This window comes from Hyla sarda, chromosome 4 (genome assembly GCF_029499605.1).
Source record: "Hyla sarda isolate aHylSar1 chromosome 4, aHylSar1.hap1, whole genome shotgun sequence".
Lineage (NCBI taxonomy): Eukaryota > Metazoa > Chordata > Amphibia > Anura > Hylidae > Hyla > Hyla sarda.
In genome coordinates, this window is record NC_079192.1 from 113,211,915 (window position 1) to 113,233,450 (window position 21,536).

Here is a 21,536-nt window from a genome sequence, read left to right on the forward strand (position 1 = left end):
AAAAAAAAAAAACGTTTTCCACTGGAGTACCCCTTTAATCTGCCATGATTAAGAGCTCTTATGTAGCTCGAAACTCGTCGATGTGCTGTTTTTAACGCACTTTTTTTTTTCCATTTATATTTTAACATGAAACAGTAAAAGCTATGTTTTAACTTCAAGTTTTGTGAGCTGGATCTTCTTTCCTCGGGGTTCCTGCATACGGGAAGCCGCCCACTCAGTCCGAGCTCCAATTGTTTCTACATAGCCGAAGTCCTTCTACTATTTTTCCCTAGTAGGTGGTGAGCTGGGCACTTATTTTTTCGTTCATATTATAATTAATTATTTTACATTATGAAGTATCCCAAAGCATTCTTTAATTAAGCAGTCAGCTGATCACAGTGGTAAGTCTCCTAGTGGGACAAAAGAAGAGGCAAAAAGAGGGAAATCAAATTGGTACTAAATAACTTTTACTTGCAAATATAGTGCCAAATAGGTCTTTATATAGAATAAATAATGAAAAGGCTCTTGTGTATACCTAATGTGTACTGGTTTTCTGCCATCCTAATTACTTTTCTGATATAGTTATTTTTATGCAGCCTACTTTTCCCATGAAGCTTCTGACCTGGCAGAGACCTAAGCAACACCCCACTCTACCACAGCCACCATGCCCCCTCCCATAGACATGAATGGAGGAGGTATGGCGTGACGTCACGAACACTGCCTCCTGAACCCGACGTTCTGAACATAAATGGTGCTGGCCCAGACGTTGCGCGTGGGGGATAAGATGTCAATGGGCGGAAAACCCCTTTAAGGAGTTAAAGAGCATCTGTCACCTAACTTGACCCCTTTAAACTAGCTTTAGAAGCACATGCTCCTCACTGTGCTATTTCCTATACACCTTTATTGTGTTCTGTGGCTGAAAAACAGGCAAAGCAGCTCCTTAGAATTCTGTAGCCAGTGTCTTAGAGGCGGGGCCAGCAGGTCTAGTGCTGTGCCGCGCTGACATGCCTCTTTCCCTAGTGTCATCTGCTTTTGATTTGCACGCGTGGCTACCTAGGCGGCAGCAGTCCTCTGTGCATTCAGCACAAGCTCAAACACTGGGCCCACTTGCATGGGCAGACTCAAAAACCAGTGATGTTGGGGAGAGATGATATTTATGTGTCTACATGATATTTTATAGCGTAATGTAGATTAGTGGTAGTTTTAATGCTTGCATGGGAATGTGTGGTTTTTTTTTTTCTAGAATAATGGCCATCCGTTCAGATGCTGATGTCAATCACCCCCCTGTTAAATAAATGAGCATGCCCAAAATTGACCCCTTTTATTTCTCACTGTGCCAGTTGTTACCACAAATATTCTTTATAGCTTTCAATAAACTTTCTCCAAATTGAAATTTTTGTCCTGCATCTTTCCCTCCAGTGTAGATTTTATTGAAAGACTGAATTTAATTATGATCTTTGTTGAAAATATTATTGAAAAATAATCCTGTTTCCTTTTGCCTTTAAAAGCATTGATGTAATGTTGTATCTCGCATGGACAGGTCCCTTTATCCACATAATCTCTTTTGGAGTCAGGATTTGTCAGCGCTGCTTTCAGAGATGAAGCATGGTCTATGCCAGCGTACCATCTCTAATCTCTGAGATGACAGCATATATTTTACAGCACACCATGTCATCCCTCACTGCAGAATCCAGAGCTTGTCATATGTTGTGCCCATATTCTCAGGTGTATTATAGTTGAGAGGATGTTCATTGTAATGTGTTGGGGATGAGCTAGAATTCCTTGTATATTACCTTCCCGTATTATGTTTTCTCTATTAATGCTGGTTTAGTGCACTATGTCAAGTCCTTATGTTACAGGGGTTATGATTTGGCAACAATATGCTTCTAAAATGCTTAGAAGTGCTGTATTTTCTAAAGCAATTCTCCCTTTATGGAGGTGAGCAGCTGTTCCTGTTACATGAATTATTTTGTGGGAGATGATGTTCTATGCAAAAAAAGGAGTAAAAAAATATTCTGTAATCCCAAATATTGGGACTACAAGTACTATGAGCACTTGGCCTCCTCACTTCATGAAATATATTCTATTAAACCCTTATTCCTGGAAATCCCTTTAGGGAGAATAAGCTTTGTTAGGCATGTGAACATCTGCATCAGGGGCTCTTTTGTAGATTCTGTCTTATTGGATGCTAAACAGAACTACATGCACTGCTGTACTACTATTCTTCTAGGCAGAACACAATAAACCCCACTTTAATATAGATGCAGGGGTCCAATGAGCGACCATATTATTTATCAGATAGCTCCAACAGTGTGTAGTAGTTTCTGCTATGAAATCAATGGTGATCAGAGCCTTACTTCTTACATGTAACATTTAAAAGGGGTACTCCGCCCCTAGACATCTTATCCCCTGTCCAAAGGATAGGGGATAAGATGCCTTATCATGGAGGGATGTCTAAGCTCCACCCCCTCGTGATGTCACGTCCTGCCCCCCTCAATGCAAGTCTACGGGGGGGGGGGGCATGTTGGCCATCACGCCCCCTCCCATACACTTGCATTGAGGGGGCGGGCGTCATGTCACGAGGGAGCAGAGCCATGACATCACGATACTCCGTCCCCTGCATTGCCTGTCATCAGCAGCTGAGATACGGGGGTGCTGCAGGAGAGATCGCAGGGGTCCCCAGCAGCAGACATTTTGTAGGATAGGGGATAAGATGTCTAGGGGCCGATTACCCCTTTAAATAGGCACTGTCATTTGAACAAACTTTGCTTAGATCAGCAAGCACATATAAACTTTGTAATATATCTTATTAGACAAAAACACTTATTTAGCCTGTTAATAACCCCCTCCTTTCTCACCCTGCTGTTAACATGTACCTGTCATATCACTGGAAAAAAATGATTAGATATGTGACTCACTTGGTCATTCAGATTCTTTACAGGTCTTTTTTGTGTCCAGCTTCTGTATTTAGCACACAAATCCTTCTGTACTGCTGCACACTCATCCTGACATCCACTGCTCAGGAAGGGACATGTCCGAGGCAAGCACTGAGCCTGCCCTCACTCACCATGCATTCACTTCCTCCCTGAGTCTGCTGTACTGTGCTGGGTCTCTTCATCAAATCACTGCAGTCTGTTCTTTAACCCCCTCCTTTCTGTTTTCAGACAGCAGTCTGATAGACAGGACAGGAGTGAGCACAGAGGAGTGCTAGTCCAACCCTCACTTCCTTGACTTTATCCCAGCCTGTGCTTCAGCTGGGACAAAGATGATGCTGCAACCGGATTATGTTCTTGATGGTATGGGGGAAATAAAATGTTTTATGATGTATATTAAAAGAAGGTAATTTTTTTTACCAAGATGTACCACGTTTAAAAAGTTTTTGATTCTGACAGTGCCCATTTTAAACTTCATCACTTTAAGAATCAGCTCAGCTTTGTCCTGTGTCTTCAAGACAAGTAATACAAGTCTTTTGAGGGGAGAGATGGGAGGGAGGTGACTGAATATACACAGCCTACAGAAAGACGACACAGGCATCTTTGTAAGTAAGGGATCTCGCCCCAGAGCAAAATACAGTTTAGACTGCACATGGTGTGGCTGCTTGTTGTTTACTCTATGCACAGAGACATGGAAGTGCAGCTATAGAAGAAATGAAAATTATCGATGATGAAGTCTGCAGAACAAAAACCTGCTGAAAAATGGCATCTACAAGTATTTAATGGCCAAAAATAGTATTGTTCCTCATGTACCCAACCACTGGGACGCCCTACTTCTTCAATGGGCTTAGGCTCTCTTAGGCTTTCAGAGAGCCGGGGGCCTATTCAGTGTGGTGTCCCGTGACCGCATCTTATACGGTACCTATGTATGTATGGGTCCCCATAGCCAGAGTCCCTAGGACGTAGGGATCCCTGTTATGTAGTCTGCCCCTTGTCGCCTCTATTCCAACTAATAGCCTAGTAATATATGTAAGATTGATTATAAATATATTAAAATATATGTAAATAAATTGTTAATTACCTGTTCCATAGCGTTGCAGGACCTGCGGGTCACGTGACTAGGTAAACTCTATGGTATTCGGTAGAGATAAGCAAACTTACAGTAAATTCGATTTGTCACAAACTTCTCGGCTCGGCAGTTGATGACTTATCCTTCGTAAATTAGTTCAGCTTTCAGGTGCTCCGGTGGGCTGGAAAAGGTGGATACAGTCCTAGGAAAGAGTCTCCTAGGACTGTATCCACCTTTTCCAGCCCACAGGAGTTTAATCTCCTTCAGTCATTTCATGCACCTATCGTTACTGGGAACGGCGGCGATAGGCCTGAGCACTGCCTCAGCATACCAGCCCTCAGCCTGGCGTCACGAACTATAGGGTTAACATTAACCCCTCATATACCGATACATACCACCACTACCATACACCCCCCAAGGGCTACCACATCAGGAGATCACAGGGCATCCCATTGGTTTGACCCCCCCGAGATCGGACACTTAGCCCCTATCCACAACAAAAGGGATATGTTACTTTTTGCTGCAGTAATCCTTTAACTTGCAATGTAAAAAAAAAAAAAAAAAAAAAAAATATATATATATATATATATATATATATATATATATATATATATATATTCAATAAATATTTTATGTTGCAGTACATGTAATGTGGTAGAAGAAACTGCCACAAAACCTTCACCCTTCAATAGTCTTCTCTGTTTCCACCATTATATTAGGTTATGGCTGACACATTTCAGAGACTGATTTTCTTAAAGCAGATGTACAGTGACCACCAATAAGTGCATGTTGTGTGCAACAATCTGAATAAATAGGATTACTAACTGGCTTTTTGTTTGGCCTCTCAGGGTGACTGTGTCCTTACAGTGAGCCTCACCGAGCAGAGAGAGCTGGAAGACGATGCTGTGTTCTACCTGCTGTTTGCTGGCTCGACTCTGAAGCATTTAGCAAGCACTCGGAAAATAGACTCTGCAACCCTAGAGACAGTCACCCCAGGTGAGCAGCTTCCATCCCACAACATATCATTAAAGGGTTGTCTGTATGCATATCTGCTGATTCTGTCTGAAAACATCCTACCAATATGCATGCAACTTTAATTGAATTTCAGTCTTTATAGCCAGTAATATACATAATTAATTACATGTTTTAGTCAGACTGCTGCTTTGAGATGCATTGATCTTCTGCAAATGAGTGGAAAATTCTGATGGTGTACCCAATGTACAGGTCTAAGGGCAGCATTGTGGGTCTTGTATCGCTTCTGGTAGATGCTGAGGGCAGGTGTTTTTGCTTACAGTGTGTGAATACAGTGTATGGTACAACAGACTGATCACATTCAATTAGTGCATTTTACAGTGTGAACCCAGAATCGGGAACCGCCCAAAATCCTGTTCATTATCATTAGGCCCCAGGGCAAATAGCATTTTAGACAGTTGAAAAAATAGATATATAAAACACACAAATATATATGTGCAGTTTACCTGAATGTTTACATGCCTTGAACATAAAATTACTATTAACCCCTTAACGACAATGGACATAAATGTACGTCATGGTGCCGTGGTACTTAACACACCATGGCGTACATTTACGCTCCGTCATGACCGCGAGCATCGGACTGATGCTCGCGTCATGCGCCGTAGGTCCCGGCTGCTATCATCAGCCAGGGACCCGCCAGTAATGGCGGACATCTGCGATCCGCCATCTGCTGTCCGCCATTAACCTCTCAGATGCCGTGATCAATACAGATCACGGCATCTGCGGCAGTGAAGTACTTTAAATGGATGATCGGATCACCTGCAGCGCTGCCGCATGGATCCGATCATCCAGCATGGCGGTCGAATGTCCCCTCACCTGGTTCCGGCCGTCTCCTGGGGTCTTAATGACTATGTGAGCTATATGAGGGAGGGGGAATAGATATATGTAGAGGAATGGCTATATGAGAGGGGATGACTAAGGAGGAATGACTACTATATGAGAGGGAAATGACACAATGAGGGGGAGAGGATGACTATATGAGGGGGGGGGGGGGGGGAGAGATGGCTATATGAATTTCATATAGCCATCCCTCCTCATAAAACAGCCAACTCCTATAGCCAGTCTGCCCCTCCCATATGAGCCGTATAGTCATTCCCCTCATTTAGTGTCATGAAATAAGGGGAGTGGCTATATGAAATGGGGGATTTCTCACCATTTGTTTATTATATTACAATGTTTACCTCCATAATTGCAATCACACATTTTCCCCAAATCGCGCAGCCATAATACCTATTCTCCTCTTATAAAACCCTATCTACAAGGGGACTTGCTAACACTGTTCGTAGATTCCCTGAAAGAGTAACAAAGGATAGACAATATAGACAAAATGCAGAGTTCTAAGAAAAGGCCCTCCAGCTCAATTTTGGTGTCATTTTGTGCACAGAGTAAGGCAACTAATGGTTGGTCTAAACTTCATCTTGACAGTCCAAAGCAGGCATACTCAACTACTTCTAATAAGGGTCCTCTTATCCAGGTCTGCTTTGAGGTAAATATCCGAGCGGAGTACTTAGGCCTGGTTCACAGGCTGCACTTCCATGCAAGAAAGAGTCTCTGCCTGTGCAGAACCTTATTATTACCCTAATTATAAGTCATTGGGTCAAATGAGCTAAGTGTGGACATGAATACTGCCACACCCTGTGCCCCAGAATATAATAGTGCCACACAGTGTCCCTAAATATAATACTGTCACACCCTTCGTTCCCCCCTAATGCTGGGCACACTGCTGCAATGCATATGCCTTAAGGGCAAAATAGAAGCTGTAGTTTTGCAACAACTGGAGAGCTACAAGTTGGGGAATATCACCGTCCCCCTGGCAATACTCACCTTCCCTGATCCTGAAACTCTGGATGGAAAATCTGCATCACGTTCACTACGTGTGACTGTCCCCTTACATTGTATTTTCCTGATTTAGGGCATTGTAGGTAATTTAGCTTTGTTTGCGATAACTGTCTGTTATTGTTCATGCTCTAACTTTATCGTTGTCTGATGAAGCTTTTTTGGGGGATTGGTCTAACCATTATTCACCCACAATCTGTAGATGTCTTTGCTGTTTAGTGACTTATAAGTTGAGAGTTTTCTGGGTCTCCAGGTGTTTATCTCTTAAAGGCAGTGACCAGCTTTTATCTCTAGAGAACACTAAACCCACAGCTAGAGCCACAAGTCGCTGTTAGCCAGATTGTCATTGTGATTAATGGTTTATGAGATTCAACTGGAGACTCGGCTTGCTTATTTTATTGTTAGGGTTTATAATAAAGAGCTTCCTATTTTTACATTGCATAATAAACAATACCCTAACTTAGCCATTCAATTCATATAATATGGCTAAGTAGTGGGGGAGCCCCTCCAGGGAACTTGGTTTATTGCTTTACTATTGAATCGCTTCAAGTTTTCAGTTTATTTATTCATTGAATTGACAGAACAATTCTTGGAATCATTTAACCTCAGTGTTAGATCACTGGTAAGGTAACCATTTCATAAAAGAGGTATTCAACTTAGAATGGAAAGTACAATAACCTTTCTTTGCATCTTGCTGACGTGCATGTTATAACTTTTTTGGAGTATGCTGGTCCAGAGTGTCTGAAGATTCCTCATTGCCTATAGCTTGACTTAGGTCAGGGTGTACTTTGTCTGCAGCAATATTAAGGTAAAGGTAGGTAGTACAGGTCAAATTAACATCCAGATGAATGCCAGTACCTATGAATTCCCACTAGAGCATTGTTTGTAGAATCACGCTGGCTTCTTTGGCTTGCTTTCATCCATAGTGCATCCTGGTGCCACCTCTTCCCTAGTCAAGAATCACAAATACATCTGACCATCTACATGATATAAAAGAAAATGTGATTCATTAGACCAAGCCATCTACTTCCATTACACCATAGTCCAGTTCTGATGCTAATGTCCATTCTAGGGGCTTTTATTGGTGTAGATGAGTCAGCATGGATATGCAACAAGCTGTGATTCATATTGGGTGAAATTTATCAAATCCTGTCCAGAGGAAAGGTTGCTGAGTTGTCCATAGCAACCAATCAGATCGTTTCTTTCATTTTTAACAAGGTCTCTGCAAAATGAAACAAGCAATGTAATTGCTCGCCATGGGCAACTCAAACTTTTCCTGTGGACAGGTTTTGATAAATCTCTCCCCACACATTTCTATCATATACAACATTCTTTTTCAATCAATTTGTCCTACAGTAGTTCTTGTGTAGGCTCCAACTAGGTTAACTTTTGCTCCCATGTGTTTATAAACCTCGGGTGCTTGTGATCCTGTCACCAGTTGTCCTTCCTTATGCAATTTTTTTGTAAGTACCTCCCACTGCATAACATGAACACACCTCAAGACCTGCTTTTTTTGAAGATGTGTTTTTAGTTATTTAGCCACTACAGTTTGACCCTTGTAAAAGTCATTTAGATACTTACACATTTTTCCTGCTTCAAACACATCAATCTCAAGAACGGACGGTCCACTCTTGTCCTGCTGCCTAAGGTATCCTACCCTTGGTGTAAGCTATTGTAATAACATTAGCAATATTTCACTTTACCCATCAGTCGTTAAAGTCTGTGTTCACACTGTGGTTTTTCTTTTGTTGTGTTTTTAACTTTTTCAGTTTTGACTTTTGAACATCTATGTCTCTCAATGAGTTAACCAATCAAAACAAAAACACATGTTAAAGTGAATCTGTCACCTAAAGAAGGCACAGTCAGCTGCTGATATGCCTAAATAACTGTGATATTAAACCATTGTATCTGTATTTTACTTGTCTGAATGGAGTCTGCAGAAAACCCCTGCAAGCCTTGCTGAGCCCAGTCTGTCAATCAAAGAGGTGGGGGACTGAGCTATGTAAGCAGATAACCAGTTGACTACATGATTAATTAGCATTTTCCATGAATAACACAATAACAAGAAATAGTGTCTCCTGCCCTGTACAGAGTGACAGAGAGTGGGTTACAAAACAAATCAATGCGCACAAAGGAACAAAGCCACAGAAAGTAAGGGCCGAACAGTTCTGATAGTCCTCTCCGACCTACATGCATTGCCTCCTAGAAGAACGATATATGACAGGAGAACATTGGGGGAGATTTATCAAAACTTGTCCAGAGGAAAAGTTTCTGAGTTGCCCATAGCAACCAATCAGATCGCTTCTTAGATTTTTCAGAGGCCTTTTCAAAAATGAAAGAAGGAATCTGATTGGTTGATATGGGCAAATCAGCAACTTTTCCTCTGGACAGCTTTTGATAAATCTCTTCCATTGTGTCCAAGTTGGTGGCAGCAGATCTGCCAACCGCCACCTCAGCATTCAAAATAATTGAAAATGTATGAAAGATTATAAAAAAAAAAAGAATAAAGCGAGAACCGCATTGTGCATGATGTAGTCATATAATGTAGTTACGGTCTGCATTGCAGTACCAGGAGGTATAACCAAAATCTCTCATAAGACTGGTAATTCTACTACATGACCACATGTTTTCTAGTGAAGTTTAATTTTGACATCTGAATTTGTCTATCTTTACTCATTGCTATGCAGAGGGCTCGACAAATACCAGCACCAGATCACCATGACTACGGAAAATGTCATCCTACATGTGAGAGTCATGTAAGGGCGTATGATGCGTGCCCGCGCAATATCCTGCAGGTACCAGCTGCCTGTAATGACAGACATCTGAGATCACTCTGATGTCCGTCATTTAACTGTTTAGCTTTATACAGCTATGGCACGCATACCTGGTGGTCCAGTGGTCCGTTTGGATTACATTTTGGGGGGTGTTGATCAGTTACAGGCCAGCCCAAGGCCTCTACTAGGCTTTGGTGCAGGCTGTGAGGCAGCAATTGATACAGCCTTCCTGAGGCAGCAACAGAGTGCCGATCTCATAGAAGCTTCTGATTGTTTTCCGCAACTGGAGCACTCGAACATGTCTAACCACATGACTTACCTTGGTCTGGTAATCCCTGTCGTGTCTCCCTGAAGTTATTGTCATGATTTTGTAGTGCTGCTCTTTGTTAAGCTTGAGGCATTGGCAGGCATATGGCATGTTGTGACAGCTTTGTGCTAGTATTTGAGCTTTAGTGATTTATCTATTACTTCATATAGCTACCAGGCATGTGGTCAGATTTGCTGTACCCGTGGTCAGTTGTCGGCTGAGATGTCCGACTGCATATTTCACACCCATGATTAACGTGTGGATTTGCAGTTCTCTGCAGTTATGTAGCACGTAACAGAAACAAACCACAGTTTCTAAAACACTAGGTTGCTTAGTATTTGTGGATTTTCAGCACCATATTAAATGACTGTATACTCTATAATATGCATAAAAATGGGGATGAGTAATTCACTGGTTTAGTGCTGCTCCTGAATAACATGCTTTCTTATAATATTCTATAGTATAGCTCTTCTGATTGTCCTTGGAAACAGTCAACAAGTTTGTGAAAGACACATGACGATAGTGACATGCCAACATATCCATGTTCAGACAGGCCCGGGCATTCATTTTTAATGGCCTGAGCGTACTAGAGTTTTGGACTGAAAAGTGCTGCAAGCCACACATTACAGTCTGAGACAAAACTCTGATATGTTCCGAAAATGACCCATTTTGACGTTTTCTAACATACCTGTGCCTCAAAAAGACACAGAAATCGTGGTGTGAACCTGGCCTTAGGCAAGCTCTAATAATGTAGAGACAGTTGTTTCTTCACCAGATTACAAATAGGTTTTTGATATAAAGGCTACACTATTTTAGAATATTGAAGCAACGAATGCTGGAAGATTTCTGCTGCCAAGCCTACTGAATTGTTAATGCAGCTCTGCTACCCAGGATCAGTATTAAATAGATAATGTAATTTTCTTTTATAATTTGAAATGTATGTAGCCTAAAAATTGTCTTACAATGACAAACCTTTTTAGGAATAAAGCTAGGCAAACAGCGGTTTGTGCTAGAGAAGACATGGCCAGCAAAGGTATTATATGTTGCCCATTTAAATGGCTGAATGTGTTATAAAATGACAGGCTGGGACCACTAGATGGATGACTCTGATACTTAAAGGGGTATTAGGGTCATAGACATCTTATCCCCTATCCAAAGGATAGGGGGATAAGATGTCAGATCGTGGGGATCCCGCCACTGGGACCCTCCTGCGATGTCCTTGACAGCCCCTCACATAGACCTGATGTGTGATGTGACGTGATGTCACGAGGGGGCATGGTGTGACATCAAGTCTCCAGTCTGAATGCCAGGTGCTGCACGGAGATCGGAGATCAATGTCTATGGCTGGAATACCCCTTTAAAGGCTTTCTACTTGGTACAGAAAGACAGATTGAAAGAGGTTCTTAAAGGGGTTATCTGAAGTTCCTGTTCTTAAAGGGGTTATTTTAAGATTAAAAGTTATTTCTTATGCACAAAGCGATGGGGATCTGACCATTGGGGACAGTTGTTGGCCATCAATTCATCAATTTTCTATGGGACTTCTGAACATTGCTGAGTGAGTGGGGCATTAACTGAGCATGCAGGCAGCTCTAAATGATCTCTCTTGTGATTGGACGGGGTCAAAGTGGTCAAACCCTCTTTATGGGCCCATATATATGGCTGTTGTGCTGGACCCCATGCATGCCCAACCCTCCCTATGAATAAATAATGGTTATAAAAAATAATAATAATTAAAAAAAAAAAAAAAAAAAAAAATATTGTGGGGTTTACTAAATACAAACATTTTGGTAACATTACAGCCATGGCTGTAAATGTTGGCACCCCTGAAATTTTTCAAGAAAATGAAGTATTTCTCACAGAAAAGGATTGCAGTAACACGTTTTGCTGTACACATGTTTATTACCTTTGTGTGTATTGGAACAAAACAACAAAAAAAGGGAGGAAATAAAGCAAATTGGACATAATTTCACACCAAACACCAAAAATGGTCTGGACAAAATTATTGGCGCCCTTTCAAAATTGGTGATAAATATGATTGTTTCAAGCATGCAATGATCCTCTTAAACTCTCCGGGGGCAAATGACAAGTGTGGACAATATAAAGATCACACTTGAAAGCAGATAAAAAGGAGAGAAGTTCACTTAGTCTTTGCATTGCGTATCTGTGTGTGCCACACTAAGCATGGACAACAGAAAGAGATGAGAACTGTCTGAGGACTTGAGAACCAAAATTGTGGAAAAATATCAACAATCTCAAGGTTACAAGTCCATCTCCAGAGATCTAGATTTGCCTTTGTCCACAGTACACAACATTATCAAGAAGTTCAACCCATGGCACTATAGCTAATCTCCCTGGGCATGAACAGAAGACAAAAATTGATGAAAGGGGTCAATGCAGGATAGTCCAGATGGTGGATAAGCTGCCCCAAACAAGTTCCAAAGATATTCAAGCTGTCATGCAGGCTTAGGGAGTATCGGTGTCAGTGCAAACTATCCGTCGGTATTTAAATGAAATGAAACACTACGGCAGGAGACCCAGGAGGACCCCACTGCTAACACAGATACATAAAAAAAAGCAAGACTACATTTTGCCAAAATGAACTTGAGTAAGCCAAAATCCTTCTGGGAAAGCATCTTGTGGACAGATGAGACCAAGATAAAGCTTTTTGGGAAAGCACATCATTCTGCTATGTACGGAAAACGGAATGAGGCCTACAAAGAAAAGAACACAGTACCTACAGTGCAATATGGTGGAGGTTCAATGATGTTTTGGGGTAGTTTGGCTACCTCTGGCACTGGGTGTCTTGAATGTGTGCAAGGCATCATGAAATCTGAGGATTACCAATGGATTTTGGGTCGTACTGTACAGCCCACTGTCAAAGCTGGGTTTGCGTGACCCCAAACATAGGTCAAAAAGCACCTGTGGATAGATTTTAAAATTGCTTTTGGGAAAAGGCGCCCTTCCAATAAGAGAGACACTGAGCAGTTTGCTAAGGAAGAGTGGTCCAACATTCCGGCTGAGAGGTGTAAGAAGCTTATTGATGGTTATAGGAAGCGACTGATATCAGTTATTTTTTCCAAAGGCTCTGCAACCAAATTTTAAGTTAAGGGTGCCAATAATTTTGTCCAGACCATTTTTGGTGTTTGGTGTGACATTGTGTCCAATTTCCTTTTTTTCCTCCCTTTTTTGGTTTAGTTCCAATACACACAGAGGGAATAAACATGTGTATAGCAAATCATGTGTTACTGTAATCCTTTTCTGTCAGAAATACGTAATTTCCTTGAAAAATTTCAGGGGTGCCAACATTTACGGCCATGACTGTATATTTTCCATGACCTCTATAATTTGACAATTCAGTACTTTGCTTTATAAATCTTCTGTATTATGTAACAGAGAAAAGCAGTTTTTTGACTTAATAGGGTAAATAGTGGGCGAAGTTGCACTAATAAAATGCTGTTGTGGGCGCACTTCAGAGCTTGTTTCTACTCTTCTCGCTTTGTATAGCGCAAGATCCTGCAGCTATTCCATTGTAATTGGATTACAGATTAAGTTCTATTTAGACATAATGACATTGTATGTTGTCATCTATCTGTGAAAATACGCCACAGCTCACCCTCCAATCCACGCTGTCAGGAGATTTATATACATTTCTGGAAGCATTCTGTGTTGCTTTTGGGTTGATATTCTCACATCACCATGGCTGATGCATCCAGAATTCTTATACGGCACTAAAATTTCTATTTTTTTAGACCTATTATTACAACAATAAATGGCCATTACCACTGAGCAATTATAAAGGTTGGTGGTGTAAGTGATTTCAAACATTCCTGGCAGGGTGACCGCCCTCCTGGTGGGTAGTTGTAGCATACCAATAACCCTTGCAACAGTAATGCGCTAGGAAGCAATGCCTTTTATGTAAATGTTGCTGTGAGTGGCATTTACTGAACGAGCTGCCAATTATACTTTTTATAGTGCAAAGATCGATAAAGATTAGGAGTTAGTTTTATCATGGACTTTCTTTATGCCCACACAAGCCTATTGTTGTTTAAATCTGTTGGTGACAAGCTATTTATAATAATGAATGAATGTCAAGGAGCAATACCAATATATAGAAGGGATTAGAACCAAGAATACAGGCAGTAAATGATCAATGTTTTGTCTCTTAAACGTAATTAATAAATGATACATTTGTTTAACATAATTAGCTTCAAAAATCTATTTTTTTTTTCGAGACCTCTAAGGATGTATTGATATTATGAATGGATTCACTGTGCACATTTGCTTTATGGGCTGGTAAAGTCCCCACTTGTATATAGTAAATATATCCATAGACCCCCATTACCCACCTATAACCAAAATAGTGTAATGCATCTAAATTAGAGGGTGGTCTTTTCAAGGAAGTGATTTTTTTGATAGATTTCACTGAATACGTAAAATTTCCCCCCTGGCTAGCTTGGATTGAAGCTGCAAGACATAATCACATCCTAAAGAGAGATCATTTTACCTGATTTCTATTAATAATTAGAAGTCATTCACCTGTCATCTTATTTCACTATGCAGGTTATTCAGCCGGGCAAATCTAGGAGAAAACTAGAATGGCACCCTTTAGTGGAATTCTGCATGTGCCCCTATTGGTTGAAAGCAGTTTTGAATTACATCTTAGTGTATGTTCACACATACAAATCCTGCACATCAAATCTATGCTGGATCCTGTAACTGCAGATTTAGAAGCTGTGCTCAGTCATTTAGTTTACATTGAAATCTGCAGCAGAAAACCCTGCGCATCAAATCTGCATACGTGTGAACGTACCCTTAAGGATATGATGACCTTTAACCTATATCCTATATTAAGGGTTCAATACTGTTTATTTATAATTTATTTTTCTAGTATAATTAAACACCACATAAAATCTGCAGCATAAAATCCAGAGTATAATGAGAAGAATGGACATACCCTGAAAGTAAATGTAGTAACTATATTAATTGTGACGTTTCTTGCATCTTACCATGTATTTTAGTGTGGTAGAAGACTGACAGCTGCTTGGAAAAAGCAGTGCCATTATGTGCTGATGGGAGATGGTTCAAGTGACAAACTACATCTAGATAGTGGACCAATGATATAAATATCTTGGCAAACAGTTGCAAGATCAAAGCAGCGCAGACATGTATTATATATTATGTCTCTCATAATATTTTTTTTTTAAATTTGTGCCTTGTAGGTCATGACTGCTGTGAGCAAGTGAAAGTCCTATTGTTTGCTTCCAAGAAAGGTCTGTCTGCTATAGTAGCCCAGGAGGACTTTAAGTTCATCAAAGACGAAGCGTATGAATCTGCTCAGTTTTTAGTATCCAGCGTTGGCAACCAGCAAGCTCTGCTATTTGCTAAATTCTTTTTGAGTAAATCAAGATCATCTCCTTGGGATGCAGCCGGACTGGATAAGAAGATCACGTTGGCTTTTCGACACTTACAGCTACCAAGTGGATGGAATGTTTTGGGAGAATGCCCAAGTAGAACAGGTAATGATTGTTGTAAAAAGCTGTTTCTGACAAAAAGTTGCTATTTATATTCATAGTAATTCTTTAAAGGGTTCTCCGCCTCCTAGACATCTTTTCCTCTATCCAAAGGATATCCGATCTCTGCTTTGACACTCCAGACATCCGGTGCACGGGGCAAACTTTGATCCTTGCCGGATAGCTGGCGTTGCAGGGCGGAGGCTCGTGACACGCCTCCTCCCATAGATGTGCATTGAGGGGACGTGGCCTTGACGTCACGAGTCTCCGGCACTGCATCCGAAGCTCTAAACGAATGCTGGGTGCAGCAGGGAGAAAGCGGGGGTCCCCAGCGGCAGGACTCCCACGATCAGACATCTTATACACTATCCTTTGGATAGCGGATATGATGTCTAGGGGCGGAGTACCCCTTTAAGGCCCCCATAAACTCCTGGACATAGGTGTAACCGCAAACTCTGCACCCCCTATAGTTATGCTTCTGCCTGACGGCTATTTCTCTGGATTATGCTGATATTGGCTGAGCAAGTGCATGTGTGCAAATCCACAAATCTTAGTCAGATCTTAGGAGTGTTTTGCAACAGCTTATGGGTTTGTGATGACTGCTGTAGCTTATAGAGGAAGGTTCATATCAGAGAGTTTCACTACTTCTGTATTTTCTTCTCTTTATAAACAAACCAACATTTGGGGGGGATGGTTTCTGCAGGTGGAGTTCCTTCTCTGGATATTTTTTGTTCTTCAGTTGTGGGGATGTAGTCAGACTCTGGGGGGGCTTTCTGTCTCTGCACATTTGTAGAGTATATTTTAGGCTTTCACCCTCTACATTTCTAGAGGGAAATACTTCATTATCTTTCATTTTATTCCTGTGTGCAGATCCAGTGGGTGGTTTCTGTCACCAGACGCATTAAACACATTTGTCAGTTTACACCATTTCAGCTGTCTAAACAGCCCAGGCTCCCATTTCCCGACTCTCCTTGAACTTCACATCTGTAAGGCTGCTGTACATCACAACAATATGAGGCAGCCAAGGACACTTAAAGCAAGCAAATCCACAGCACCCAGGAGCCTCTATGGGAGATCTCCCACTAGGAGAAGAATAGACACAACCTTCTTTGTATATTCTAGACTTGTCACATTGGTGCAGGTGTGTTAACTCTGCCTCTGTTTTCATATACACATTGGCGAACATTGGGGAAGATTTATTAACACTGTCCTTAATTCAGCTTAACACCAGACGAGATATGTGTTAGACTCTTTATCTTGTTTTAAGAGGAAGTCCAGTATCAAAAAAACGTATCCGCAGGATAGGGGATAAGTGTCAGATCACGGGGGAGGGGGTGACCGTTGGGACCCCCTGCAATCTCCCACCCAGCATCCCTGCCCGCTGCATGAATGCAGTGTGTAGACTATGGCACAAAGCTGTGACAAACACCCCCCTGCTGCATGCATCTCTGTGGGAGAGCTGGAGATATCCGAACGCTGCAACTCTGGCTCTCCCATATAGATGTATAGTGGGGCGTGTCGGCCACAACTTCCCGACCGGTCCTCCGTTCATGAGGAGAGTGGGGCAACCTATGGGAGATTGCAGGTAGGGGATATGTTTTGATACTGCATACCTCCTTTATGCCACGGCTTGGCTGGATTACTTTACATTTTGCACTAAAATAGTGTATAGCATTAATAAATCTTGTGTATGTTGCTACTTTTAGCCACACTCCCTTTCAATATACTGTTTAAAACTGTCTAGTATGGTGTAAAAATGGTCTAAAACCCATCTGATGCAAATTTGGTTTTACGTCCGGTGGAAAAACCGCATACAGGACAAAAATGAGCCGAACGGAGTAGGCATTTCACTCCTGTTGGCTCATTGAAATGAATTGCATACGGCCCGCATGCGGCTGCGATATGGGAGTGCCCGGTTTTCACTACCCCAGCTGTATACGGTCCCGTATTGCTTAAAATGTAATGTGAACCCAGCCTTACTTGGTTTCTGTACAAGATAGGTAGTGCCAAGTATTTTGTCAAGTTGCTCAGTTTTTCATAGGTTAATTCTGTGTAGAAACTTAAATGTCTATTTTTTAACAATATGTAACTTTTCTATAAGGTTACATGTTTATCTGTATACATATTTGTACTAACACCACACAATAGACACCCATCTATGAACTGTGGAAGTGGAATATATCTCATGACTCAGTATATCCAGCCAGCTGCTAAATGGAGAACAGCTAGAGTGCTGGCTTCTGATCAAAATACACAGGTGAGCCATGAGGAAGGAAAATCCTGATATATTTCTGTCTTTGTTCTCCCTAGCCCCATCTAGGCGGTATTCTTCTTTTTGTTTCTGTGTTATAGTGATGGGATAAAATTTACTTTTTAAAAGAATTGTGTAACTGATGATGCGGTTTCTGCCATAGAGGTAATTTGTTAAAAACACCTAATATGTGACCTTAATAGGTAATAACTGGAAAAAAGGGTTCACCCAGTGGGGTTGGTTTTTGTCATCACCTCCGATAATGGGCATAATTAAGGGGCTAGAGAAGAGACTTTGTAAGAGGAGTAGAGAGACGCTGTGTAGGCAGAACAATAACCTAATGTTATGATGAGCAGCCAAGCACATAAATTAGAATTGTTTGTCACTGGGGTTATATCCATAGATGCTGGACATTTATAAGCAGATCTGACTGGCAGTATAATGTCCAGGAGAGTTCCAAAAGAATAAGAAGCGATGTAGTTGGCGGAGTGGATGTTTTATTGGCATTTTCATATATGGAAATAAAATAAATAGTACAAGCATGAAAGGAAAAAGGGCATGATGAAAGAATAACATGTTTAGAACCTCTATGTATTGGGTGTTACAGTTTAGCAAGAAAGAAAGGAAGGATGTCATCATGAAATGGATTTAAACCCTTAGGTTGGATGTTACAGTTTTCAGGAAGCAATGGAGTAATATATTTATTTCAAAGAAATATTCTGAAAGTGTATACTGCACATCCTTGTAATAAAAGCTGTTATACTATAACTTCTAAGGGACATGCTATTATCTTAAATAGTACATGTCCTTAGTAGTAGAAATTACTATATGTGATTGATTAGCCTATTTGAATTACTTTTCTAATATACTTCTTAATAATATTTTGTAACTTTGTGTTCAATTAACTGCTAAAGTTTTGGCCACCAGGGGTCCTTGCGCCCCCTCCCATAGACATGAATGGAGGGGGCGTGGCGTGATGTCACGTCTCCAGTCCTGGAAACAAAAAGGTTTCCGAGACTGAAGCTGAGCCCCCCAAGATCAGACATCTTACCCCTTTAAAGCAAAGTGTCTGCTCTGTTGTCTTCAGACCAATGTCCTGTCTGGTGTACATCCTGTATTGGACTTCCTGTTCCTGTGTAGAGGACACTCTAGCCGGAAATGTAGCCAATTCTATCTCCTTCTCACTACACTTGACTATAACCCCCTCACAAAGTTGGATGAAGATAACGTTGGCTGAATTTCTGGCTAGAGTGTCTGTACACAGAATAAATCTGTTACGAGATGTAAATCATTCAGGATGTTTGGTTGAAGACCACAGAACAGACATTTTACATCAAAAGAAGAAGGAAAGCATGAAGGCAGCAGAAAGATAGTACTTTATTTACCAATATATGTTGAATTCTTAGACAGATGGAAATCGATTTCATCATCTGACAACCCAATTAAAAGAGATTCTCAGGACGACAATAACCTTTGATCATATTCCCTCCCTAAGATGCACTGAAGGCCTGGTTCAACCATGGCACAAAAATGTCGGCAACCTGTCAAAATGGGATGCCGACCGTACAAGTTTACTATTGACTTCTGCGACCTGAACATAGTCAGTTAGTGACTATGTATGGGAGTAACTTCCGAAACACATACAAACGGTACACACACACATATATGATTGGGGAATGACCCCCGCAGTGATTGCTGCAGTGGAAACGTATAACTAGATGTGGTTTTTGCTGCCTGCTTTATTTTAATTCTGTCTTTTTTAGATGATCCTGTTTTGAGGTACCGTATATACTCGAGTATAAGCCGAGTTTTTCAGCACGATTTTTCGTGCTGAAAACACCCCCCCTCGGCTTATACTCGAGTGAACTCTCCACCCGCAGTGGTCTTTAACCTGCGGACCTCCAGAGGTTTCAAAACTACAACTCCCAGCAAGCCCGGGCAGCCATCGGCTGTCCGGGCTTGCTGGGAGTTGTAGTTTTGAAACCTCCGGAGGTCCGCAGGTTGAAGACCACTGCGGGCTTCGACATCATCCAGCCCCCTCTCACCCCCTTTAGTTCTGTACAGTACTCGCCTCCGCACAGTGCTGGTCCGGTGCTGCAGGACTGTCCGGAGAGGAGGTGGTCCGGTGGGATAGTGGTTCCGGGCTGCTATCTTCACCGGGGAGGCCTCTTCTAAGCGCTTCAGGCCCGGCCCCAGAATAGTCACGTTGCCTTGACAACGACGCAGAGGTACGTACTTCTGCGTCATCGTCAAGGCAACGCCTCTATTCTGGGCCCGAAACGCGGAGAAGAGGCGCCCCCAGTGAAGATAGCAGCCCGGAACCACCATCCCACCGGACCACCTCCTCACCGGACAGTCCTGCAGCACCGGACCAGCGCCGAGCGGAGGGGAGTACTGTACAGAACTAAAGGGGGTGAGAGGGGGCTGGATGATGTTGAAGGCCGCAGTGGTCTTTAACCTGCGGACCTCCAGAGGTTTCTAAACGACAACTCTCAGCAAGCCCGGACAGCCGATGGCTGCCCGGGCTTGCTGGGAGTTGTAGTTTTGAAACCTCTGGAGGTCCGCAGGTTGAAGACCACTGCGGGCGGATGATGACAAGAGGATGATGAAGGGGGGGTGTGGGATGATGAAGGGGGGTGTGTGGGATGATGACAAGGGGATAATGAAGGGGAGGGGTGAGATGATTACAAGGGGATGATGAAGGGGGTGGGGATGATGACAAGGGGATGATGAAGGGGTGTGGGGATGATGATGAAGGGGGGTGGGATGATGACAAGGGGATGATGACAGGCGGTGATGATCATGAGGATGTTAATGACGGGGGTCTGGATGATGACAGGGGGGATGATGTATTTCCCACCCTAGGCTTATACTCGAGTCAATAACTTTTCCTGGGATTTTGGGTTGAAATTAGGGGTCTCGGCTTATACTCGGGTCGGCTTATACTCGAGTATATACGGTATGTCAAATCCTTCACGCTTTCATTTTTATGTGTTTGTGAAAATGATCTCTCATGGATCTGTCAGAGACTGGAGCTTTGATGCCAGGGTGAGGAGAGCCTTCTCCAACACTGAGGATGTGTAAAATGGTGTATGCCCTCTGAAATGCTGCCAAAATCCAGCTGCTCAGAAAGGCACTAACTGATGTCATGATAAAGAAAGCCGAGAGCGGACAGGAACTCTTTATACAGCTGCGTCCTTGGTTGCAGCTGTATACAGATTCATGTTTGGAGTCAGTGGGAGTGCCCAGGGCTGTTTCTCATGTGAATAGATGCAGCATATTTGCACTAGAGCAGCACTCTGACTTACCAGCACTTTTCAGACTGTATTCTAACTATGTAAGTTTGTGATTTGAGAAATCTATAGACAAGGCAGGGGACATCAACATAGTTAGACAAAGGAAGATGTGCGGTACCAGTATGCTCTCCATCCAAACCTTTAGGGTTAAAGGACCATAAGTTATAATCAATGACTATAATACAGACTAAATTGTCAGATTCACTTCATATAAATATGCATGTTGTTTCCTCTGTATCAGTGGAATGGAGCATATTATCTGGATGAAGTTACTGCATTTTTTGTATTTATAGTCATCTTTCGCCAATAATGCTAACACTTGTATTTAGCCTAGTTGGTACTTCATTTATGCATGAATACAATGACCCTGATTTACTATTGGAAACCTGGCCTGTTTTGCCGCTTTGTATGCTAAAATGTGTCGCATTGTGCCACAAATTGTGTATGCGCCCGAATTTGTGCCAAAATTCAAAAATCCGGACCACCACCTACGGGTACCCCGAAATGAGTTTGGGATTGCTACAAGTTCACATTTAACCTGCGGTT

At 42.0% G+C, this 21,536-nt stretch overlaps 1 protein-coding gene across 6 annotated transcripts in view; it reads left to right on the top strand.

Annotated features, from left to right (window-relative positions):
- AKAP13 (A-kinase anchoring protein 13) overlaps window positions 1-21,536 on the top strand; it is a 254,171-nt gene that overhangs the window by 96,153 nt on the left and 136,482 nt on the right. For all 6 annotated transcript variants that reach the window (XM_056571882.1, XM_056571887.1, XM_056571885.1 and 3 more), the window contains exons 3-4: window positions 4,830-4,977; window positions 15,153-15,449. In XM_056571882.1, coding sequence (XP_056427857.1) covers window positions 4,830-4,977; window positions 15,153-15,449 — 445 coding nt within the window. The remainder of the gene's footprint in view (window positions 1-4,829; window positions 4,978-15,152; window positions 15,450-21,536) is intronic.